This window comes from Callospermophilus lateralis, chromosome 6, assembly GCF_048772815.1.
Source record: "Callospermophilus lateralis isolate mCalLat2 chromosome 6, mCalLat2.hap1, whole genome shotgun sequence".
In the NCBI taxonomy this organism is placed as follows: Eukaryota; Metazoa; Chordata; class Mammalia; order Rodentia; family Sciuridae; genus Callospermophilus; species Callospermophilus lateralis.
This window is the reverse complement of record NC_135310.1, coordinates 122,918,246-122,943,657: the sequence shown is the minus strand read 5'-3', so window position 1 is coordinate 122,943,657 and position 25,412 is coordinate 122,918,246. Positions and strand designations below refer to the sequence as shown.

Below are 25,412 nucleotides of genomic sequence, written 5' to 3'. Positions count from 1 at the left end.
CAGTGGGGCCAGGACGCTTGAGCCTGGAACCAGAGGATCAGAGGCTGCTTGCTCAGTGTCAAAGACCAGAGTGGGAAGGAAATGGCACGCGCCAATAAGAAATTTTGCAGTACCATAACTGGGGTATACCTGGGCCAACACCCTCCTAAGGATTAAATGTTAAGAATTGTCTTTATTTAAGTCTTTGACTAGACCAGTTGTTCCTCTAGTCCCCTGCCCTCCCCTCCTGCTGCCTAGCTTGCTTCTCATCCTATTCTGCCCCTTGGACCCACCATCCTTCTGGCTGAGTGCTTCAGATCCTTACAACAATCACCCAGTTTATTACCAAACCCAAAGTTTATTGAGAACAACAAAAAACCCAGTTGGCATAGAGGCCAGATTTCAATTCATCAAACTTCAGCTGAGGATGGGAGATGGGGGTGGCCAGCCCTGAAGTCATGCTCCCAGGGAGGAACCAGCTCTGGGAGAGGGGCCATCAGACCTCCAGGGCCTGGCTGGAGTCTCTGGTTGAGGAATGTGTGAAGGGTAGTGGGCAGGAAAGGTGGCAGTCCCCAGGTTTGGGCTGTGAGCAGCAGGTGGCAGAAGCAGCTGCTGAGCTGATGGCCATTGGGGCAGGGGAGAGACAAGGGTGTGGTCCATTTTCAGGAGTTGACAGGGGGCAGGGAGCCAAGCTCGGGCAGCAGCTCAGGGTGGGGATCCAGGCGGGCCAGGCGGCTCTGCTCCAGGGCGATGGCCTCGGCTGAGTGCTTACACTTCTCAGAGCCACACTGGCAGGTGAAATATTTGCTTTTGATGTCCCAGAAGCGGTCACCGTAATCAAACCTGTCAGAGGAGTACAGATGCTTTAGAGCCTTACTCTAAAGACTCTGAGGATACTACTTCCCATGAAGGACTCAGGTCCCCAGCCCCATTTTGCCAGATACATTCTAAATCTTTTTAAGTTCTATGGACTTGCAGCTTCAGCACTGCCTTGAAACTGGTTAGAAAAGTAGGCTCCTGGGGCCCCTCCCAAATCTAGTGAATCAGAATCTTGCTGATGCTCAGGACAGTTTTAACAAGCCCCCAAGTGCCAGGCACAGTGGAGCACACCTATAATCCCAGCAGCTCAGGAGACTGAAGCAGGAGGATTGAAAGTTCAAAGCAATTCAGCAAGGCCCTAAGCAACTTAGTGAGACCCCATCTCAAAAATAAAAAATAAGGGCTGGGGATGTGGCTCAGAGGTTAAGCTCAGGGTTCAATCTCTGGTACCAAACAAATAAAAACCACAAGCAAGCTCTCTAGTGGACACTATGTATGATAAAGTCTAAGAAGCTCCCTTCAATCCCTGCCTGATCCCCAACATTCCTGGCAGAGCCCAGAGATGCCTCACCCTAGCTCTTCCCCGGTCCGGATGTCTCGGGAACTGAAGAAGGCGATGCGTGGGAATCGCAGGTCTTGGTGCAGCATGAAGACCCGGACAGGGATGATGTTGGGGTCACATAGGTGGTTGATAAAGCGGCTGATGTTGCCATAGTAACGGGCATCAATGCAGTATACCTCTCCATCCTGAGGGGAAGGACACCACTCTTCATATCCATCCCCACCTTGCCTGCCTGGTCATCCCCTCTGCATTGACCATTCAGTCCTTCCTCCCCAGGTTTCCCTTTCCTAGGGGGCTCCAGAAACCTAGCCACTAGGAGCAGGGCTTTTAGAAGCTGCCTGCCTACCTTGTTGTCTAAATCGAAGAGGTAAGAATCATCCTCTCTCACATCAGCCTCAGCGTCAGAGATCAGTTCCCCAACATACCTGTTGCACAGGAAACAGTGGTTCTAAAGGTGAGCAGGGCGGTCTCTCCTTACAACCCCACAGAATCCTCTTCTTTCATTCCTCAGATGCCCCATTACTATCTTTGGACCTCACAGATCAACACCGCTGGGGCTGTGGTGGGTGACCCAAGGCACAGCAGGTACACAGAGGAGCACACATCGCCTGGGACGAGTAGTGGGCAGTCCCTGGCTCTGGGGTGGGTGTTAAGAAGAGGAAGGGGGATATAGATAGGCATGTGAGGGCACAACCCAAGATACAATTCTGCCAGTTGGGGTCCCCACTGGAGAGCTGGAACAATAGGCAGGTAGGAGGGAAATCCCAGAAGCCTGTGGGCCCCAGAAGACCTGGAGAAACAGTGGTGGAGGTGAGAGAAAAGGGCTAGAGCCTAGAGAGTGTGGAGACAGAGCTGGGCCTCTGTGGCTAAGGGCATTAGCACCCAGGGACAGCAGGCTCCGATGGGGAAGTTTGTCTGGGTTTAGACACTGGGAGGTTTGTGTCCTAGAACCACAGGGCAGGTAGTGGGCGATGCAGGGCTGTGTGACAGAAGAGGGACTGGGCTGCAGGAAGAGAAGAAGCAATGAGGAACTTTGGGAGTGGCTTGAGGGTGAGAATGCCCACATTTGGACAGCAGGAGGAACTGGTAGACAGCAATTTTGGATGGGCTGGGCAGAGGTGAGGGCAGCATCACGGGATCAGGTAGTCTAATAGGAATGGGCAAATGCCAGAACAAGGACTGGGACACACATTGGGGGTAGGAGTGCAGCAGAATGACTGTGAGGCGGCTTCGGCTGCAGCAGAAGGTGAGGGCAAGAGCAGATTTTGGCAGGGACAGGCAGTGAGCAGATGGTGGGGGAGGATGGTCCAGGAGGAAGGGGAAGGGGCTACTTGTTTGAGAATTTGAGAGAAGACATAATGGAGAGAAACTCAATGGTCCCTTGAATAGGCAAACAAGGGTTCCCCCTACCAGGCCAAAGGAATAAGTTTGAGGGCCAGGGTATAGGGAGCCAGCCGGTAGAAGGCAGAGAAAGAAGTCATGGAGATAAACAGGCCCTTAAGTAGGTGGCAGGCTGCTGTTATCACTTCCATTTTACAGACAAGAAAATTAAAGCTCAGAGAGATTAAGCAACTTGCCCAAGGACATACAGAGGCAGGGCAGGGAGAAGATGTGTGAGGTCTGGAAATACACTGAGGTGGAGGTAAGGGAAAACAGGACAGTAGGGATGGATGGCCCTGCAGTGTGGGCAGAGTGGAGGTAGGCTCTGTCCTTAGCTGTGGGGTGGAGGCCAAAGATGGCTAGCTGAAGTGGGCAGAAGAGATGTGATCCATCAGGGAGGAGGGCAGAGGGAGGCTTGGAGTCAGAAATGACTGTGCCCCACAGGTGCCAAGGTACCCCCAGCTGACTCACTCGCAGATAAAGGTTCCCTGGGGGATGGTCTGCAGGGCGCGAACACCCCAGCCCATCTTGGCTGTTCGGTAGAGCTGCAGTCGTACCCTAGGGGTGGGAGAGAGGGAGATACTAGGTGCAAGGACCTGGAAAAGCCCCAGGAGAGGAGATGGGGCAGTGAGTGGTAGGTGAGACCGGGTGATGGGGGCTGCAGGGGTATTACTTGATGCCGCTCTGCACCACTCGGTTCTTGCAGTTTCTCCAGCAGGAGCAGGCTTGGTTACACTCAAAGATCAGGGGGGGCTCGATCTTGTTAAATTCCTGGAGCAACCGCCCATCCTGGGGAGTAGACCCGAGGCGAGAACAGTGGTTTTTGTGTGGGACCCATCTTAGCTGCCCAAGACCCCCAACAAACACTACATAGAAAAACCCACTGCTGATCTCAACCCAGAGGCAGGGAGGTGTCGAGGAGGCTGCAGCATTGCTGAGGTCAGAGACCAGGAAACACAGGCATCACCCTTGATTTGCATATACCTAGGCAGAGGCCCAGCTCTGCCCTGGAAGTGTCCCAGGAATCCTCAGCCTTGCCCTGCCCTCTCTGTCACTTCCCCGACAGGGTAGGTGAGGAACTAGATCCCAGGGAATTGGTGCTATCAGCCAGCTCCTCTGGAACAATGGCAGAGCGTCTGGGTCCAGGTGAGGGGTATGTACCTTGTCATACCAGCAGCGGATGCTGAGCTGGCCGCACAGGCAGTTAGAACTGGAGCAGTCATCCACACACGTGCAGTGCTGGGGTGGGAGGCAGAGGGTCAATTTAACCCTGGATCGGCAATGGCCCAGCTCCCAGTGCTGTCTGCACCCCAGCACTGTTCTTTCTCTGGGACCCCAGTTTTAGGACAATGGTTGGGTCTCAGGTTGAGAGGAAATTAAGATATTACTAATAGGGGTATCCCCAAGGCCACCATGAACTCCTATTTATGATACCTTCATGTAACCTAGAAAAGCACCCTACTTGCCCAACTGTACTTGGTGGCTCTGGTGGCTCTGTGGTGGACCCAGGGCTCCCACTTACCTGTAGATGGGTTATATTGCGGTCAATGTTCATGGTGGATGTCTCACAGTTCTCTGAGATGTATTTATAATCCTCGGGGCAGGGCTCCCCATCCACACCATTGACACAGGGAATGGGCACATTCTCGTAACCCCGTGCTACATCCCTGCAGAAGTGGGAGAGACAGAATAAGGACCAGGGGTGAAAAGCTCCCATAATTGCAAGACGGGTAGAGAGGTTCCTTATGCATGGGAAGGGGAGGTTCTGGGAGTAAAAATGCCAGATACAATCCAAGATACTCAGTTAAACTAGAATTTCAGATTAACAGGAATAACACTTTAGTATAATTTAGTCCCAAATATTTCATAGCACATTCTTTTTTTTTATATATCAGGGAATGAACCCAGGGGCATGTAACCACTGAGCCATATCCCCAGACCCTTTTAATATTTTATTTAGAGACAGGATCTTGCTGAGATGCTTACGGCCTTGCTAAACTGCTGAGCTGAGGCTAGTTTAGAACTTGTGATCCTCTTGCCTCAGCCTCCTGAGCCACTGAGATTACAAATGTGCGCCACCATGCCCAGCTGCATGGGACATTCTTATGCTAAAAAAAAAAAAAAAAAAAAAAGTATGCTACCTGGATTATAGGAGCTGCCCAGCTCCCATCTGAAATTCTAATCCAACCAGGTGTTTTCTCTTTCTAATTGCTGTATTTGTCAACCCTAACGGGAGACCAACTAGAGTGAATATAAGGCTCGATGGGGGATGGGGAGGATTTGGGGGATGTTATAAGGGTGTAATGGGGCCTGGGAGAGGGCACACTGGTTGTTCAGGGTGCAGAGGGACTTAAGCTCACCGACAGATGATCTTCTCAGTGCGAATAGCCCGGTTTCCCACTCCAAGTCGGAGCTTGCGGTTGAGCTGGAGTGCAAACCACACGTCAGAGCGCTCAGGGGTCAGGTCCCATGCTGTGTCCCCCTCCTTGTTCCTCAGCTCAGGGTTGGCTCCACGTGACAGAAACAACCTAGGGAGGGAAAGGGAGCCTGTGCATGGCGTCCCAAGCTGTTGGAGGAGGGGCGGGAGTGTCAGGGGCCTGGGGTGGGCAGGTTCTCACAGCACGCAGTCGTGATAGCTCTCCCGAGCTGCAATGTGCAGGGGCGTGTCCCCATGGTAGTTGACAGCATGGAGGTCACAACGGGCATTCAGGAGAACCTCAGCGATGGCAGCACTACCAGTGAAGGAAGCCCAGTGCAGGCAGATGTTTTCCTCCTATGGGTGAAAGAAAAGATGTGGTATGGGCGGCTGAATCCCTGAATGCAGCCTCCAATTTGCTCAGGGGCCTGAGGTTGTACCTGCTCTCACCTTCTCCCAACCCTGACCAAATCCTTACTCACATTGTCAGTGAGAGTGACATCAGCTCCTCGTGTCAGCAGCATTCGGATCACATCAATGTGCTTGTGTTCTGCGGCCCAGATGATAGGTGTCCACCCGCCACTATCCTGTGGGTGAGAGGGAGTAAGAAGCGGGCCACTGGCCCTGCTCACCAGAGTACATATGGTCAAGAACACAAACTAAGAGGCCAGTCTCTGAATCCCAGCTCTACCCACAAGCTTGGAGAACATGGACAAGTCTCTTATCATGTGTGGGCCTCCTTGTCTATAAAATGGAATTAACAGTGCCTGTTGCCTAAGGCTGCAGAGAATTAAGTGATTTTTCTTCCTCTAAAACACACTATTAGCTGGGTGTGGTGGTGCATGCCTATGATCCCAGCAGCTGGGGGGGGGGGGGGGGGGCTGAGGCAGGATTTAGAGTTCAAAGCCAGCCTTAGCAATGGCGAAATGCTAAGCAACTCAGGCCTTGTCTCTAAATAAAATACAAAATAGTGCTGGGTATGTGGCTCCGTGGTTGAGTACCCTTGAGCTCAATCCCCAGTACCCCTTGAAAACAAACAAACAAAAACATGCAATTTCAAGCTGGCCATGGAGGTGCATGCCTGTAATCCCCAGTGGTTTGGGAGGCTGAGGCAGGAAGACTGTGAATTCAAAGCAAGCTTCCGCAATTTAACTTAGCCTTTAAGCAACTCAGTGAGACCCTATTCCTAAATAAAATACAAAAAGGGAAGGGGATGTGGCCTGATGGTTAAGTGTGTCCTGGATTCAATCCATGATACAGCCCGCCCCCGCCCCAAAAAAACCCATCCAAACTCTTTCCTAGATCTGCCCATTCCAAAGTCTTAGAAGTTGTGACAATTCAGCAGCAATAAACACCCCTAGGAACACAGATTGTAATTACTACAAATTATTTCCCATGTAAAAAACAAAAGAGTTTTTAGAGAAATTGAGTCTGGGCAGGAAATGTGCTGAGAGGCTAAAGAGCTCTCAAAGGCTATGGGCCACATCAGAGAACGTAGGAGCCTACTTCAAAGGGCTTTTCCTGGACAAAGCTTGAACATTTAGAGATGAACCCAGAGGGGCTGGGCAGGGTGTGCAGCCCAGGCTGCTGACCTGGGCGTTGACGTCCACCTGTCCTGTGCTGAGCAGCAGGCTGACCATCTCCAAGTTTCCAATTTTGGCGGCATGGTGGAGGCAGGTGGAACCATCTTCCTCCTGAGGGAGACATGGGCAGATAAGTCCTCTGGCTGGCACTCTGAGCCCAACCCTGGCTCCTAGAGGCCACTCCCTGCTGCTGCACCTTGCTGTAGACACAGCCACCACGCTGCACCATGTAGCGTGCCACCTCCAGGTGGTTGTTCACCACGGCCTCCATCAGCGGTGTCCGCTGCTGCTTGTCCACTGCATTAATGTTAGCTCCAGCCTGCAAGGAGGGGCAGGAGGGCTGGCACCAGGCAAGGCTGGGCAGGGGAAGGGGTCCAAGACCTGGTCAATGAGGCAGAGGGCTGGGCTCTGCTGACCTGCAGCAGCACATGGCAGATCTCCACGGAGCCCTTCTGGGCGGCTGCGTGCAAGGGCGTGCGCTTGCTCTGCTGGTCACTCTGGAAGTTGGGGTCCAGGTTGTCCACTGCATGAAGAGCCCGCCATACCAGAAGAGGGAGGGACAAGTGGTAAGCAAGCTAGGGGGCGATGGTACCTCCTGTAGGAAGGCTCCTTAAGGCCCCCTGCTGGGCATCCTGTGTTTGCCTCTATCAGGGCACTCAGCAGAGAGCCGGAGTTCCCTCAGGCTGGCCCTGCCCCTTGGTATTGCTGCACAGTGGGTAAGGTACTTTGCTTCTGTGCCTTGATACTGGGAAGGTTTGAGTTAACACGTATAAACACGCAAAAGAGAACTTAGCACCCATGTCCCCACTTTCCTGGGTTATGGTCCTTCCCTAACCATGCTAAGTCCTTCAGGGTAAGGACTGAGCTTTGTGGCTGTCCTCCTGGCCCTGAGCCCAGGGCCTGATATAAAGGCGGTGTTCAGTGAGTAAGTGGCATACTCACATAGCATCAGGATCACCTTCTGCAACTCCCCCTGCTTCACTGACAGGTACAATTGCCGGGGGTGGAATCGGAGCTTCTTCCGCCTGCCAGAAGGAGGAGGAGGACAAGGTGGGTTGCTTAGAATTCAACATCAGCTGCAGTACCTGCTCCTCTGGTCCCAGCCCTGGCTGTCCTCAAAGTTAACACTCACTCACCTCTCTGATTCCTGGATGACCAGAGCCTTCTCCAGGGCCTCACGACCTGGCCCTGGTGGCAGTCCCACTGCCGAGAGACACCCCCCACTGGGCAGGGTCAGGGAAGGCCCTGAGCTGTCGATGGTGTCAGCCAGGGGATCACAGGGTGGGCGTCGGGGCTCCCCATGCCCTCGCATCCGGGCACTGTGAGAAGAGATTTTAATGTCTAAGGGGCAGGAGGGATGGGGTAGGGAACAGGCAGAGGGAAGAGGGAGGCCAGTACCTGGGCTGGGAAGTATCAGCTCTTCCTGGGGCATCTTGGGCCAGGGGTGGGGGTGCAGGGGCTGCAGTACCAGCTGGTGGGGTTCCCCCATCACCCCGGGGGATAGTCACCTCCTGGGCCTCAGAAGCGTCTTCCCCACAGTGGGGACAGAAGACCATCCCATTGAGCTGGGACACACAGGCCTTGTGGAAGCGGTGGGCCACACGGAAATCTGGGTGGCATTCTAGGAAGGTACCCTGGGGCAGGCAGAGGACACAGTCAGGCTCCCAGAGCCCTCTCCCATGGGGCAGGCTGCCTGTCTGCACCACCGGTCACTCACCGCCGTACAGAAGTAGCCGCAGCCTGGGCAGCAGTGGTGTTTGACCATGCGGGCACGGTGGGTCTCACAGAGCACCATTAGTGCCACACGACTAGATGGCCTCATGGTCTCCCGCTTGAGGATGGCAGCATTGCAGCCAGACAACTGGGGTAGTGAAGATGGGTGAGAACAAAAGGTGAGTCTGGGGTTTGTTGCTGGCTCTCCAAGGACCTCTCCCACCAGCCCATGGGCCCACCTCTCCATCTACACTCTCGGTGGCCATGCACTTGTGCCCTGCTCGCTCACTGATTCGGTCAATCTTAGGTGCCTCCATGCGACAGCTGCAGAGGGGCAGCTCCTCAAAGCCTCGCTCAGTCTCCAGTGAAGATGTGTCATTGGACACCCCTTGGACAGAGGAAAAAGGAAGCTGAGGGAGGCCCTGTCCCTCACCCACTTTGAAGGTTCTCTCTTACCCACCCTACCTCTCCCTCCTTGCTCCAGAACCCCAAAGTCTGCCATGGATACCCCAGCGCTGGCAGGGGACCCCCCTCCTCCCCGTCCCTCCAGCCCTGTGGGCGCCCCCTAGTGGCTCCTTGTCCGGGCAATTGGCAATTACCAGCGTGGTTGGGGGACAGAGTCCCCTCGCTGGGCAGCTCCAGGGACCCCAGAGGGACCTCCATGTACTCACTGGGGCCTGAGGAGCCCACACCATTCACTCCTGACACAGAGACAGAGAGAGTGAGAGTGCGAGCTCACAGTGCCTGGACGTGCGGGTACATGCAGGTATACATGCGTGAGCGTGTGTGTACGTGCGTGCTCTCTGGGGACGGGAGGGGGGCTGGAGGAGGGGATCCAAAGCAGAGGAGCCCCCTCACCTCGTGGCTCCTTGGCCCGTGCTGGCTCCCGCTTCCGCCGTTTCCGAGATGGCTTCACCCACGGGCTGTCCTTCCGCCATTTCTTTTTGGCCTTGCGCCGGCCACTGGAGCCACTCTGTGAAGGAGGAAGGGTTAGGGGATCTGGCCCCAACCTCACACCCTGCTCCTCTGGCCCCACAGGCCTCCATTCCACATCTATTCTTACCCTGTCTGACTGATTGCCTGATTCCTCATCTTCTTCCTCTTCCTCCTCTTCTTCCTCCTCCTCCTCTTCTTCTTCCTCTTCTTCCTCCTCTTCCTCCTCCTCTTCACTCAGTTGTTCAGCCAGAGCTTCAACTTCAGACTGAGAAGAGAAAAGTGGGGCTGGGGAAACATTGACCTCCAGGTCCTAGCCCTCCCCTGGGGAGAACTGGGCAGAGGTAGAACCCCAGGACTAAAGATGATAAGGTAGGGTAAAGAAAAACACCACTATCACCGCCATTATTCAAGATGGCTCCTTGGAAAAGGCAAATGTAGGCAGAAGAGAAGGGAAAGGGCTGGATAAAGATGGGAACATGGAATACTATACAGAAGGGAAAAAGGTGCCATAGTTGCAAATAAAAATGTAGTGTGAATTCTGGCAACATAATAGGAAATACAAAAAGGGAATTTCAGGAAACAAATACCATGTGATACTGCTTTTATGAAATTGGTAAATTGGTACAACTGGTACAACTGTTAATGGCTGCTGAAAATTGGTACAATTGCTAATGGCTGCTGAAAACACTAGATGAAAAGTTAATCAATGTATAACTAATTAAAACAAATAAAAAAATTAAAAAAGTTAATGGGGTGCTCTATAATGAAGGAGTCAGGTTGACATCACCTGAACCCGCCACTGGTCAATGATAATGTCACTAATGTGAGGAAACAGGAAGAACTTGGGTATACTATCAAAAGTCTTCTTACCAAAAAAAAAAAAAGTACAATCATGCTTCTAGAACTATCAGCTTAATCGGTTCACACAAAATAATAGGCCACTCCAAGTGTGAGGAATTCTGCTGGACAACTGATCTGGTTTCAACAAATAAATGGTGAAAAAATGAGGAACACAGCCAGATGTGGTGGAACATGTCTATAATCCTAGCTACTCAGGAGGATTCCAAGATTGAGGCCAGCCTCAGCAACTTAGTGAGGCCCTGTCTCAAAATAAAAAAAATAAAATAAAAAGGGCTGGGGATATAGCTGAATGGTAAAGGGCCCCTGGGTTCAATCCCCAGTACCAACGTAAATAATAGTAAATAAATAACAGATGAGGTAATCTGTATCAAAAGAAACCTAAGACAAATGTCAATCAAATCAACATGTGGTCTACATTTGGATCTTGCCAAAAGCCCACTTTGAAACAATCAAATAAACGCAAACACTGACAGGATGTCTAATGGTGTTAAGATATTAAGGCTAAGTTTTTTGGGGTGTGAAAATAGTAATTTTGTAATGTTAAAAAAATAAAAAGAGACTCTATACTTAGAGATACATGTGGAAACATTTCTACATGAAACAATATGATGCCTGAGACTTACTTTGAAACAATCCAGCCAGTGTGTGTATTGGGAGAGGTATAGATGAGCAGCTGTGTGTTGATAGCCACTGGAGCTGATGATGGGGGTTCCCTATTCTCCACTTTGTATATACTTGAAAGTTTCCATGATAAAATGTTAAATAAAAAGCAAAACCACACATAAACATGTGAGATAAAACTGAATAAAGAGCAAGAGAATAAGTAAACCACCAACAAACCACAAAATGGGATGTTAAAGCTGAAGTACAGGATGGGGGGGGCATCTTGGTGGAGAGAGCAAGGGATAAAATGGGTTGGAGGAACACACTGGAAACAGGGAGATAGCATGGGGTCATGGATTAGCAGGTGTTGAGAAGATAAAAAGAAAGAAAAGGGGGAACAGGAAAAGACTGGAGAGCGAGCCCCGGACCAGGGAACTCCCTGGCTGCAGAGGGCAGGCTGCTCTGGCTCACCTTGCTGTCAGAGTCTACGCGCTCATCCACAGAGTAGGAGTCATAGTAGAGACTGAAGTCGTCGCCTACCACTGTCTCCCACTCCTCCAGGGACCTGGGGTTCCCCTTCTCCAGGGTCACTTCTCCTGAACCCCGGGCAGAACCCAATTCCTCTGACTAGAAAAAGATCAAAAAACTTAAGGCTACAGGCATCTTCCATCAATCCCCCATTTCTCTTTTCCCTCCTTTTTTTCTTTGCAGTGCTGGGGTTGAACCCAGGGCCTTGTGCATGCTAGGCAAGTGCTCTACCACTGAGCTACATTCCAACCCTCCACCCCCATTTCTCTTGAGGACAGGCTATAGCCCCAATTTCTAGGATCCTTTGGAACAGCCCCCCATATGGAGAGACCCTGCTCCCTCCCTCTAGCTCACCAGGCCATTTCCAGAGTTCAGCTTCCTTCTTTTGGCCACATCTGTAATGAGAAAAGGAGTAAAACCTGTACTGTACACCCCAGGGATGGGCCACATCAAATCACAGAGGTGGGGGGGGGGGTCAGGAAGGGCACTAACCTGAAGTCACCTTCCCCAGAGAATGCACATCATCACTCATACGAAAATGTTGTACTTCAGGAGGCCGTTTCTCGGGGACTGGGGGCTGGGGCAAGGGGAAACCGGCTTAGGATTGGAGTGAACCTGCAGTTTTGCCTGAGTTAGCTTGGAGCTCAAGTTCAGTGGGGCATGGTGAACCACTCCTCCAAAATTAAGCTCCAGAAACCAGTAAGTGGCAAAAACAAGAACTGCAGTTTTCCAAGAGGAGGTGTGTGAAAACACAAACCCAGGAGGTTAAAAGGTCTCTGCCCACCTACAGTCACAGCAGCAGTATCCATAACAACTAAGATGTGAAAGCAACACAGGTGTCCATTTTTTTTTTGGGGGGGGGGTGCCAGGGATTAAACTCAAGGGCACTCAAACACTTAGCTACATCCCTAGACCTTTTTTTGTATTTTTTATTTAGAAATAGGGTCTCACTGTGCTGTTTAGCGCCTCGCTTTTGCTGAAGCTGGCTTTGAACTTGCGCTCCTCCTGGCCTCAGCCTCCTAAGCCAATGGGATTATAGGCATGCACCACCAGGCCTGGCCTCAGGTGTCCACCGAGTGATAAATGGACAAAGTAAAATGTGGTTCACAAAGTCAGCCTTCTGTATCTACAAGTTCCACAAACTGAAGCCAAAGATATTTGAAAAAAATTTTGCCTATACTGAACATGCAGTTTTTTTTGTCATTACATTATAATGTAATAACTATTTATGAAGCACTTAAGTTGTACTAAAAATAACCCAGAGCTGACTTAAAGGATGATATGTGTACCTTAGAAGCAAATACTAAATTGTTTTATGTAAAGGACCTAAGCATTCAGGGACTTTTGCATCAATAAGGGGGCTTGGAATAAATCCCCCTTGGGATATCGAGGGATAATATGTATGAACAATGGAATATTATTCAGTCTTAAAAAGGAAGGAAATTCTGACACATATGACAACATGGAGGAATCTTGAAAACATTATGCTAAATGAAACGAGCCAGTCACAAAAAGAATAAGTGCACGGGTATAAGGTAATTAAGAGTAATGACACTCTTAGAATGGTGGTTGCCAAGGGCTGGGGGAGGAGGGAATGGGGAGTTATTGTTTAATGGACATGTAGTTTAAGTTTTACAGGGTAAAAAGGGTTGTGAAGATTGATGGTTACACATTATGAATATTAACACCATTAAACTGTCCACTTAAAAATGGATTATAAGACAATTTTTATGTTATTTTTGGAATTCCCGGAGTCCTTAACCTTGTCATAGCCAGGCATGGGGCACACACCCATAATCACAACTACTCAAGAGGCGGAAGCAGGAGGATCACAAGTTTGAGACCAGCCTGGGCAATTTAGCAAGCCTCTGTCTCAAAATTTAAAAAATGGATAGGCATATAGCTCAGAGCTAGAATGTCACTGGGTTTAATCTTGAGAAACACAAAAACAAACAAGACCACCCCCCCAAAAAATAATGCCCCCAATCCAAAAAGCCCACCTTGTTGTAAACCTTCTAGGATTTGGGGACCCTCTTCACTTTCCTCTTCTGACATTTCTGTGGCCCTCATCTCCTTCTCAGGATAGATTCCCAGTACAGACTTTATAAATAAACAGAGCATGTGTATGTATGTATGTATGTATGTGTATGTGTTTGTGTGTGGGGAGGTATAGAACAGGCAGTTCCAAGAAGGGGTGAAAAATCTCCTTCAGGACTTGCTTTCAAGTAGAAAAATAGAGAGGATGGAAGTTCCTTTACATAGTCATTATCATAAAAAGTAATTAGGATATAAACTATATAAGTAAATCTTCAACATGTCTCTTTTCTATTCTTACCACCCTTCCCCCAAGAATATAAACTCCAGGAAGAGAGAATCAGTCAGATTAAGCCTAGCCCAGCCTAATATTTAACACATAGCAGCCCTTTGGTAAATCTGTGAAAACCCGAAGGGGCCTGAAGCTAAACTATATTAACAACAACAACAACAAAAAACCAAAACACACCTTTACCATGGATAACCTCATTTCCTCCCACTTCCACTCCATCCCCTCATCTTTACCTGTCCATTTCCTGGTTTGGACATGGTTTTCCTGGCTCGGTGTACCTTGGGCTGTCCCTCTGGGCTGGTGGTGGCTGGAGGGGGTTCAGGCCCTGCTGCTGCAGTTCCCTGGGCCCCTGGCATACTCAGTAGCCTCATAGCCAAGCTCTGGACTGATGGGGGCGATTTCCCTGCCCCTGTCATTGACATTTTGGCCCGACTGGGACAAGCACCTCCCTTGCTGGGGGATGAGGGGAATGACTTTGTGGCATGGCCTAGAAAAAGAGACAGGGAGATAGGCAGAGGCAAGATAAGAAGGCAGCAGAGTCATAGAACCCCACCCTCACTCCCTGACTCTCCTTCCTCTCACCCAGCAGAATTCGGCCCCCATCTCCCTCCAGGTTCTCGGGTTCATCCCCAATGAGTGGTGTAGCTCCTACAGGGGTGTCAGCCCCCTCATCACCAACAGTAACAGTGACAGAGGCCGGAGATGAGGGGCCAGCAGGTTCCAGGGAGTCGGTGTTGGCCTTGGGCAGGGTGTCCTCACTATGAGAGGTGTCCCCCAAAGAGCCATGAACTGTAGGGAAGAGAAAAAGTTCAGGGCTGAGGACTCTGGGGATCCTCTGTCAGTAAAGTGAAGGTCTAACTGGGCCCTTTTCCACCCCACTCACCTCTTTCGGTGGCTCCTCTGGGCTCCTTCTCCAGCAGCAGTGCCCCCATCTCAACGGGGGCCTCCCCCTGGGAGGGGAGACAAGGGACAGGGGGGCTGGTCAGCCCGGTAGGGAGTTGGGGGGCCCAGGACGCCTGGGCCCTGGGAAGAGAGAGTAGGCTCCGGGGCCTACCTCTTCCTCTATGGGGGCCCCCTCTTCCTCGGCCTCGGCTGCCCGGAGGGGCCGCACGACCCCTCCCCCGGGCCCGCATCAGCCCCCGCCCTCTCGGTAGACCCCGCATCTCTGGGGCCGAGAGGAGAGGAGGGGGAGGGGGCGGGGCCTCAGCGCCCCGGCCCCGCCCCCTCCTCCCGGCTGCACGCGCCGCTCCCCCTTTGTCCCCCAGGCCGCGGGGACCCCGGGCACCAACCCCTCCAGCGCCCGCTGCCCCCCAGCCCGGCGGACGGCCCCTCGTGCCCCTCGCGCGTGCTCCCGGAGCCCCGGCGCCCGCCGCCCACTCAGGGGCAGCCGGCGGCTGCACGCGCGCCTCCGTGCCCACTCCCCCCACCTCCCACCCCCTGGTCCCCTCATCCGCCCCCGGTGTTGGCCCCCTGGATTGCTGCAAGTCCGGCCCGGGCCCCCCGGCCCCGTTGCACCCCCGGAGCATTGCACGGGCGCGCGCTTCCCCCGGGCGCGCGCGCGGGCATGCACCCGCCTCTCCCCCTCCCCTTCCGCACCTCGGCGGCCGCCGCCGCTGCAGCTCCCGCCGCCGCCGCCATCGCCGCTTGCGCGGGGGGCCGAGCCGGCGCGCGGCCGCCCCGGGTCACGTGGGCGAGGGAGGGGGGGCGAGGAGGAGGCTTAAAGGAGCCGCTACGAGCATTCTAGCCATTTTCCCCTGAGAGCGGCCTCGGAGATGGCAGTGGCTGTCCTAAACTGGGGACTGCGGGTCTGAATTCCTGTCTTTCCCAGCCTCAGCTCTACAGAGAACTAAGGGTGAGGCAAGTCTGGATCCAGGTGTGGCTTCTCTATCCTCACTTGGTTTTAAAAGCAGAGTGTCTGTCCCTCCTGGCTTTCGGAAGCTGGCTTTCTGATTCTCTTGTGCTTCTCCTGACTGATTGCTTTTCTGTATTTTCTAGTTTCTGGGCGATCAGATAGAAGGCTCGGCCTCATTTGGTCCTCGCCTGTCTATCGAGCAAGAAGGGAGCGTTAGGGATATGCGGAGGACACCTATACTATTGGCTGGCTCTAGCAGGCTGCTTCATGCCCCTTGGAGCGGCGTTCCCTTTTGAAAACCTGGGGCTAAATGTCTCTTCTGCTTATGCCAGGCGTGTTCCGCCACCATATGCGCTAGAGATCCAGGTAAACCCGGCGGCCCGAGAGAGTGACTACTGTAAGTAATCATTTTTCCTAAAGAATAGAGGCACTCCGTGGGTCATAGCTTAACTGACAGTTTATGTATGAATGGCACACACCAAGATACACAACTCTGATTTAGAGTGCCATCCCGGAAGGTATTACATCTTAGTCAAAGTTTGGAAATAAATGTATGGTTTCAAACAGTATTTGACACAGGCAGGTAGTTAAGGTATGGGGTATCTGAGGCCAATTCCAGGCCTTCTGGGAACTGTAGTTCTCTGGTTAAGAACTTCCCAGAGCTTTCTGGGAAATGTAGTTTCCCCCACACCCTATGCAAGTTTAGTGGGTTTTTAGTTTTCCCCAAGACATGAACCATTTCCCCCAGACAAAAATGCCAAAACACAGATGTGTATTTGCAATTTCAGTGGGTATAGCCACCTGCAGCCCATTCTTGGTACTGATACCAAATCCAGCAGGTCGGGGAACAACTTGTGTATCACTACAGATGACAGTCACTTGTGCTATGAGGTATCTGGCTATAAGTTGAGGTTGCAGAACTGGAGGAGTGTTATCTTCCTGGCCAGAGGTGCTCATTTGTCACATTCTATGTCCTATGTAAAACTGGGATCCTTTGGGCATGGGACCTGTGTGAATTTGTGACTTTTGGTTACTGAGCACACAACATCAAAGAGAGAGGCTATCTAGGGTGGACAGTTATATACACGCAGTTGCCAGAGTATAAAGAAAAAAAAATTTATTTCGTGGAAAACAAAGCAGAAAAACTAAAACCCCAAACTCCAGAAGAAATCCTAAAAAATACGTTTTTTCTTAAAAAATACTGTATAAGTCTCTACTCCTCTCCCTCCCTGCTAACAGCCCTCCTTGTGTCCTTTTCCTATGTGCCCTGCCCCCCACCCCTCCTCTATTCATTGTTCTTGCTATTGTACCCCCACTTCCCAATATCTACCCAGGATGCTCACCTTAGTTTTTTACCTGGCACCTTACTTTGTTCTTCAGTTTTGGTGAGCCTTGTACCCACAGTCCCATTTCCCCAGCATGCAAGAACTGTCTCCCCTGTTCCTTTTCTGGATTCAGTAACCCTTTCCCCTTACCACTCCCTCTCCCAAGATCTATTCTAAACAGGAGCAAGTAAATTGCCTCCTGCCAAATACCCTCCCAATTCCCACCCACCCACCCCTACCTCAACGAATGTTGGAACCTTCTCCTGGGCAGCCTAAGCCAGGAAAAAACATTTTCCAGTCTTTGCTTTTCCTTATTGTATAGAACCCTTCCCCTCCCTCCACATATCCATGCACCTCTACAAGAAGAAATCTTTCTTTGGGACCCTATATTCCCTTGGTCTTGTCAAAGAACCCTGTCCCCAGCTCCATCCTTTTCTTCTGCTGACTGGCAGGGTCTTCTTTCCAAGGAATCTCCTCCCCTTCCCTCCCTCCCTAGGATGTGTCTGCCCCAGATTCCTCACCCCCCAATTCTCCTGGGCGTAAAACCCTCTTCCCACCCAGCCCAGGGACCCCAGCCTCCTGGCCTCCACGCTGGCTCCGCTAGTTAGCGGATGAGGACGTTGATCTCAGCCACGCTGGCCTCCAGCACGTTCTCCGCAGTGGTCTTGCCGTGCTGTTCCTTGAGGTGCCGCCTAATGGCAGGCTTGTGGGCAAAGCGCACATCGCAGTAGGAGCAACGATAGGGCCGCGCTCCCGAGTGCAGATTGAGGTGGTCGTGCAGTGTAGACTTCTGTGTGAAGCACTTGCCGCAGATGCCGCACGAGTGCGACTTGACGCCACGGTGCACGTTCATGTGGCGGTTGAGGTTGCTGCTGTGGTTGAACTGCTTGCCGCAGCGCGGGCACATGAAGATGAAGTGCTGCGCACGCATGTGGAAGACCAGCTTCTCCACGCCCTGGAACACTTCCGGGCACTTGGTGCACTTGATGTTCTTCAAGGGGTTTCCACCTGAGAAACCCCCTGGCAAGGGACCCCGGCTGCCCCCTGCCCCAAGGCTGCCCCCCGCCCCCCGGGCAGCCATGGCCACCGCTGCCGCTTCCACTAGGCCCGAGGTGGCCCCCACACTGGCCCGGCCTCCTGGGATCAACAGCAGGCCCTCCCCTTCTGCGTCCTCCGACAGGCTGTAGCAGGCCTTCACCACACCTTGTGGTGGGGCTACAGTGCTGGGGGCCACGCTACTCTGGGCCAACTCCCCAAGGTGGCCGCTTACAGAGCTCCCAATACCCAGACCCCCTCCCAGGCCTCCAGGGGGTTTTAGCCGGTGCGCCACCTCAAGGGCAGACTCCACCTTGACGATGCAGATGTCTGACACGTCCTCATCGTCGTCCTCATCCTCCTCTTCGGCCTTCAGCTCCAGGTCTTCATCAAGAGGGAACTCCAGCTTCACTGGCCGAAGGAGCGGAGGGGGTAGAGGAGGTGGGGGTGGGGGCTTAGGGGCTGGCTTTGGGGTCCTGGCTGGAGGGAGGAGGGACTTGGTGGCACTGACACTGCTCACGAGGCTAGCCTCACTGACCCCATCCTCTTTAAGGCCTATTTTGGGCTCAATAAACTGGCTGAGGGCGTTCCGGCATTTCTCCACCACGTGCTCCATTTGTAGGTAGGAGGCAGCCGTTAGGTAGTTGACGATGTCCCTGACTGCGAACTCGAGGGCACCAGTGTAGCAGGAAAGGAGCAGATCGGCTACAATGCGTGCACTGTGCATCAACGAGACTTGCAGCTCAGAGCTGGGATTCAGTAAGAACTGGTCTCGTAGGAATGGCGAGCAGGCAGCCAGGATGACCTTGTGGCCACGGAACTTGAGGCTGTCGGCCACAATGGTCACGTCGCAGAACCGCTCCTCTGCGCGGAGCTGGTTCATGTTCCGTAGCGTAGCAGCCTCGTGGCCCGGCAGCTGGAAGCGCAGGACTTCCACCCCAGAGGCCATTGTGGCGGGAGTGGGCAACCCTGGTTGGGAAGGAAACCGGTCAGAGACAAAGGTCTCTGGCTTTCCGAAGCCAGGGTTCCAGGCCTCTCGCTCCCATTCTTGCTCGGCACCCCCAGCATCCAATCTCCCAGTCTTCAAGCCTTTTCCTCAGTTTCCCCGAACCCCCGGGAGGCGCTGGCCCTGGGAGAGGAGGGAGGCGTGGTTCCTGGGGGCGGGGCAGCGGTCCACACCCCCCAGACCGGCGGCCCGCGACCCAGGGGCTAGCCCACGCGCCCACAGGGGAAGGACGAAGAAAGGGGGACAGAATCCTGGGGCTCTGAACTCTAGGGTGACCAGGGTTGCACGCTCTTCTCACCCCGCCCCCTTTATCCGTTGCCTCCTTCCCTCGATCCCCCTTTACACGTCCTTCCCCGCCGCCTGCACGCATCGTGCACGCCCCCCTCCCACGCTCAGAGCTCCGTGGCACGCCCCCCCACCAGCCCACGACCCTGAGTGCACGCGTCTCTCACCTGGCCGAGTTCCGCGCGCTGTTTTTTCCCCCCCTATTTCCCCCACCCCCCCGGGGCCGGCAGCGCCCCCCACACGCACGGGCAGGGCCTGGGCAGCGCGCAGGCGCGGGGGGTGAACGGGGCGCGCGCGCGGGGCCGGCTCCGCGTGGGCGTAAGGGGGGAGGGGCGGGGGCAGCTCGTGCCGTGTGTTCCAGGCCCCGCGCTCGGCGGCGTCGGCGAGGACTCAGGGAGGAGGAAGAGGGGAGGGAATTAAAGGAGCAGGATCCCCCCCTTCCCGACCCCCCTTTCTCCACTGGCACCCCCACGCGGTTAAAGGGCCGGACAGCCGTGCCTCCCCTTTGGCCAGGATTATTTGTCCGCCAGAGCGGAAATACGTTCCACACCCCCCTCTTTTCTTGCTCCCCCTCCTCTCTGCCTCTGGGGCCCGCGGCCCATCTGCGCGTGCGTGCCAAGTGCCGCGCAGAGGCCCGCTTGTTCGGGCCCGCCCCCCGCTCCCGGCGGCCCGCGCTCGCTCCGCGCCCCCGCGCGCCCCTTCTGCTCCGCGCCCCCCCAGAGCGCGCGCTTGTGTCCCGGCTCTTCCTGGGTGGCTCTGCCACCTGCTCCCTAGGGGTGGTACGCTCCCGTCCAGCTGTGCGGAGTGAGGCCCCGGATACATCGGCAACTCCTCCCAGAGGTTCAGGCCAGCCCACGGCTATCAGTGCTTTTGGGTTGCCCGCGTGTGCATCATGAGTATGTGCATAGTTCTCCCAATCACACTTCCAGACTTTTCCAGGTCTTCTGAAGCTAGTAATCATCTCAGCCTTCCTGGCCTAAAAGATGATTTCATTTCCCACAAAGCCAGATAATCCAGTACTCTCAGCTTTTCCCCATTTCAGGTCACAGATCACACCCGTCCTCCCCTCCATTTTCATAACTGAAATTATCTCCGTGCTGTCGATGACCTTGCCCAGTTCACCTCTATATATAGGCAACCATAGAGGACTAATTCTTCTAATTATGCTATTATTTATATTAGTATGAGTGAGTCTACCGTCTTTCCTCTGCACGAGTTCCTCCGATCCTTAGCCTCTTCTCCAGATGCTCCACTGCCCTAAACAAAACCTCCCCTCAGTTCTGCAGCTGGCCTTCTCTTTCTTTGGCACAGCTTCACCATCAGCACTTTTTTGTTCCTTTATTTAGTTGTAAATGGACACAATATTTTTATATATTTTTTTTTTGTGGTGCTGAGGACTGAGCCCAGGACCTCACACGTGCGAGGCAAGCGCTCTACCACTGAGCTACAACACCGTTTGTTTAAATATTTTTTAGTTGTCAATGGACCTTTATTTTATTTATATGTGATGTCCAGAATCGAACGCAGTGCTAAGCTAGCAGTCTACCACTGAGCTACAACTCCAGCCCCCACCGTCAACATTTATCAGTGCTTTGAAAGCTGTCCTCAACCACCCCTCTTCCTTATATCCACAATACCTACACTCACTTTCTCAACTAACTCCATGTGAAGACTTCTTACCAATTGCATTTATTACATCATCCAGGAGTTTAGCCGGCGGCCAGCACAGGCTTCATTGGTGAAGGGAGAAATCCAAAGGGAGTTTGAATTACCTTTAAACCAGCTCCAGGACGGCTTCTGTACCCCCAGCCTCAAGCTACCTATTAGAGTAGGGAGGTTTACTGAAGAGGCTAGCAAGAGAGAGAACACACCAGGGAGTGGACTTTTATTGGGTAACAAAAATTCTGGGGAAAATCCCTTCCAATGAAGATTAAGGGGGGCAGTGTCCCAAAGTCAGATGAGACCATTGGGTCTTCAGGGGTTGTGGTCAGGCACGCCTTTACACAGACAAGCCCTCTACCTGAGAAGGGTGGGGAAAGTTCTGGACACAAAGATGTGTTTAAGGGCCTCTCGTCTCTCGCCCAGCCAGGGAGGTAACTCATGTTGCCTCCCACATAGGAGAGTAGCACATTTTCCTTACATCTTAATTCTGATGTTTTTACATAAAGTATTCAATATCTGGTTTCCCCATGAGATGGTAAACTTCTTGATTATGAAAATTATGTGAGTTATGTTTTGCAAATAAAAGTCATGCAATAAATGACTGGTTGTTGAAGTCATTCCTCTTCAGCTCAGCCAGCATCCACCCAAAGAAAGTTTATTCCTGATTTAAACTGCACACCCAAATTTAAGGGATGCTGTTTGGTTGGAAGGTGCAGGCAGTGTTCAAATAATGTCTTGGCTTTTTGCCCTTTAAAATTCTCTGCCTTTTATGTCCCTGCCCAGTTCTCTCTATTCTAAAATAACCCCTTTGCAGAAATCTTATTTGTAGTCAGGTTAGTGGATTAAAGGAAGAACATATGCTTTGAACCTTGGCTCAAAGCCATATTCCACTCTATACTATACAAGGGCCCTGGGCAAGTTACTTTATGCTCTCACAGTATCTTTATTTTTGAACTGAAGGTCCTAATTGCTCACAGGGCCAATGTAAGGTTTAAGTAAGCCTGGCATACAGTAGGTGCTGAATCAACAGTAGCTCTTTTCCGCTTTGCTACTTGGGAAACAGACTAACATTTTCTTTTTTGTGGTAGTAGGGATTAAACCCAGGGCCTCAGGCACTTTAGCCAAGTGCTCTACCATTGTACTGTATTCCAAGTCACCTCCCCTGCCCCTTTTTTTTTTTTTTTTTTTTTTGAGACATGGTCTGTCACTGGATTGGGTCCAAGGAGTTACTCTGGAAGGGGAAAAGGGGACCTCAAGTGAGCCCTGGCAGGTTCTTGACATATGCCACAGAAAAGAACTTCAGGACAAGTTAAAAAAGGCATAAGCAAAGTCTTATTAAGAAAGCAAGGGGATTTATTTAGGACAACACACAATAGAGCAGGCTACACAGTCAAAGGGAGAGGGAGTCAAACACAAAAGGAAGAGAGTGTGGGTGCTTGAGATTGAGATGTGTTTTGGGGGTTTTAGGCTTCTTATTTTCCTTCTACTCTATACCCCCCGGCCCCCCCCCACTAGGGAATTGAACCCAGAGGCGCTTTACCACTGAGCTATATCCCAGATCTTTTTATTTTTTCTTTTAAGACAGTATCTCATCAAATTGCTCAGTCTGGCTTTGAACTTGTCATCCTCCTACTTCAGCCTTTTGAGTTACTGGGAATACAGACCTGCTACTGTGCCCTGGTGGGGGCTGCTTCTTTTAAACTTTGTAAATAGTGAGCATGGGAAGCATGCAGTGGCAGTGTCAGCCTAATGAACACGGTTCTCCCTCCTTCCTTCCTTCCTTCCTTTCTTTCTTCTCCCCCTCCCTCCTCCTCCTCCTCCTCCCCCTCCCCCTCCCTCCCTCTCCTCCTCCTCCTCCTCCTCCTCCATTTGGTACAGGAGATTGAACCCAGGGGAGCTTTACCACTGAGCTACATCCCCAACCATTTTTCAATTTTTATTTTGAGACAGGGTCTCTCTAAATTGCAGAGGCAGGTCTTGAACTTGTGATCCTTCTGATTTAGCCTCCCATGTCACTGGGATTCTAGGCATGTGCCATGGCATCTGGATCCGTTTTTTTTTTTTTTTTTTCTCATGGAGAGTATACAGTGAGTCATGATGGCTTTGGTCTTCTTAGAATTTTCAGGCTGATGTTTTCTAGTTAATAGATCTTGAACTGTATCATTTTTTAAAATCTTTTTTAGATGTTGTTGGACCTTTATTTTATTCGTTTATTTATATGCGATGCTGAGAATCAAATCCAGTGCCTCACACATGCTAGGCAAGCGCTGTACCACTGAGCCACAACCCCAGCCCTGTATCATGGGTTTTTAAACATCATTTCTCTCTCTCTCGACTTCTTTTAATCAGTCTAGAAATACATTCTATAAACTAATAAGGAATATAGACACTAATTTAGATTTATAATATTCTGAGACTTATTGGATCTCTTAAGAATTCAGGCCTTGAGGAAGACAGGCCTGGGGAGTGAAAGTGAGGTGTTCATGGAGTTTTTAGTTTACAAATACAGTCCCTCTTTCCTTCCCTGTTTGTCTCCTTTCAAAATACCCATCCTTATATATTCTAACCTACTTCATCACTAAGTTGCCCAGTCTGGTCTTGAACTTTTGATCCTCTTTCCTCAGCTTTCCAAGTAGCTTGGATTACAGGTGTGTGCCACAACACCCACCAGGAAAACAGAATTTTAAAGTTCTTTTGAAAATGTCAGTCTGAGCCAAATGAGATGGTGCACACCTGTAATCCATCTATTTAATCCTCCTGAGGCAGGAGGATTGCAAGTTCCACATTAGCCTGGGCAAATAAAATAAAATAAAAAAGGCTGGGGATGTAGGTCAGTGACAGAGCCCTTACCAAGCATGTAGGAGCCCCTAGGTTTAATCTCCAGTACTACAAAAAAATCATCATCATCATTTTCCAATCAGAGTAGAAATACAAAAAGGTACCAGGCCTGGTTTTGCACACCTTTAATAATAATATAATTGCATGCCTCTAAGCTTGGGAGGCTGAGGCAGGAGGATCACGAGTTCAAAGTTAGCCTCAGCAACTTAAAGAGGTCCGAAGCCACTCAGTGAGACCCTGCCTCTAAATAAAATATTAAAAAAGGCTGGGGATGTGACTTAGTGGTTAAGCACACCTAGGTTCAATCCCTGGTATCAAAAAAAAAAAAAAAAGTTGTTAGATTAAGAACAAGAATTTGCAAAGTTTTATATCCTTCTTCTTCTTGCTACTTCTTTCTGGGAATGTGGATGAATAGGGGACTAATCTCAGCTTGTAGTTTAGGACTGGTGGTACTTGGTAGTAGGTGGAATTGAGAGCCAATGAATCCTTCAAGTGCCTGGTCCTTCTGGTTACAGCTTTACATAGTATCAAGCCAGAGTGCACAGACCTATCCTTTCCTTTACAGTCTGATGGAGAAATGATGTAAGGCCTGAGTAGCTGGGATTATATACTCCATTCAGGGGTTCTAGAATCATCTAGATCCTTGTCTCTTGTTCTTCAGCTTCTGCCAGTATAAGACAAGGGGCTCTCCTGTCCTTAGCTTGCAGTACCAAATGTCTTGGCCTAGTGTCAAGAACAAGTAAATTCAGTATTCTTAGTTGGCTTTGGAAATAAAATCCAAATAGATGCAAGGAACAGCTAAGAGTCATAAGGTCTAAGTTTTAGTCCAGTATATGTCTTTTACTTTTTTGTTTTTTCAGTACTGGGGATTGAACTCAGGACTTCACACACACTACTGAGCTTCCTAACCCTTTAACTGAATTTTAATATTTTTTGGTAGTGAGGATTGAACCCAGGAGAGCTTTACCACTGAGTTACATCCCCAGTTCTTTTTATTTTTATTTTGAGAGAGGGTCTCTTTCGAACTTGCAGTCCTCCTGCCTCAGCCATCTGAGTTGCTGGTATCACAGATGTGTGCCACTAGGCCCCACCCTTTTATTTTATTTTGAGACAGAGTCTAACTAAGTTGCTCAGGCTGGCCTAGAGTTTGTGATCCTACTGCTAAGCCTCCTGAATATTTAGGATTACTTATGTGTGCCGCTGCTTCTAGCTAGTCCAGGCTTCAAGTCATCAAGGCTCCAGAGGTTTCAGTATTTTCTACAATGTAGTGGAGCAATTACTTTCTGAAATCTTTTCTCTCTCCATGGGCCCATAATAGTTTACTCTCAATAAGGGGTGTGTGCATTTATTTTTTATTATTTTATTATTATTATTACCATCAATACTAGGGATTGAAACCAGGGTCCTCTACCATTGACCTACACCCCTAGTCCCTTATATTTTTTGAGATCAAGTCTTGCTAAATTGTAGAGGCTGGCCTTGAACTTGCAATCCTCCTGCCTCACCTTCCCAAGTCACTGGGATTGCAGGCCTGTGCCACTGCACCCAGGAGTGTGCATTTTTGTGTGCATATCTGGGAGAATTTTTCAAGGCTATCTAGTTTATGGTTTAGGATACACTCTTGGTTACTAAAGGAGGAGGATAGTGATCTCTATAATCCAAAACAGTAGGAAAGGCCAGATATTTCTCTGAGTCATTTAAAG

At 51.1% G+C, this 25,412-nt stretch overlaps 2 protein-coding genes across 5 annotated transcripts; both read right to left on the bottom strand.

Moving 5' to 3' along the window:
• Window positions 1-317: 317 nt before the first annotated feature.
• On the bottom strand, window positions 318-15,362 carry Ehmt2 (euchromatic histone lysine methyltransferase 2). 4 transcript variants are annotated; one of them, XM_076858916.1, is made up of 28 exons: window positions 15,303-15,362; window positions 14,590-14,656; window positions 14,289-14,495; window positions 13,940-14,193; window positions 11,873-11,957; window positions 11,735-11,775; window positions 11,324-11,479; window positions 9,516-9,653; window positions 9,311-9,425; window positions 9,052-9,153; window positions 8,692-8,840; window positions 8,457-8,600; window positions 8,138-8,373; window positions 7,876-8,058; window positions 7,682-7,764; window positions 7,156-7,262; window positions 6,936-7,058; window positions 6,749-6,850; window positions 5,639-5,743; window positions 5,359-5,513; window positions 5,101-5,268; window positions 4,263-4,407; window positions 3,902-3,979; window positions 3,414-3,529; window positions 3,212-3,298; window positions 1,707-1,785; window positions 1,370-1,545; window positions 318-822 (listed from the first exon to the last, which is right to left on the bottom strand). In XM_076858916.1, the coding sequence occupies exons 1-28, from the start codon at window positions 15,342-15,344 to the stop codon at window positions 642-644; spliced, it is 3,624 nt and encodes a 1,207-aa protein (XP_076715031.1). In that variant the 5' UTR covers window positions 15,345-15,362; the 3' UTR covers window positions 318-641. The 4 variants fall into 4 exon arrangements, with proteins under 4 accessions (XP_076715031.1, XP_076715032.1, XP_076715029.1 ...); XM_076858917.1 differs by lacking the exon at window positions 9,052-9,153; XM_076858914.1 differs by lacking the exon at window positions 15,303-15,362 and having other exon boundaries at window positions 14,590-15,232.
• A 2,022-nt stretch (window positions 15,363-17,384) lies between these two features.
• Zbtb12 (zinc finger and BTB domain containing 12) lies at window positions 17,385-19,587 on the bottom strand. Its single transcript, XM_076858913.1, has 2 exons — window positions 19,377-19,587; window positions 17,385-18,887 (listed from the first exon to the last, which is right to left on the bottom strand). The coding sequence occupies exon 2, from the start codon at window positions 18,865-18,867 to the stop codon at window positions 17,488-17,490; it is 1,380 nt and encodes a 459-aa protein (XP_076715028.1). The 5' UTR covers window positions 18,868-18,887; window positions 19,377-19,587; the 3' UTR covers window positions 17,385-17,487.
• Window positions 19,588-25,412: the final 5,825 nt, after the last annotated feature.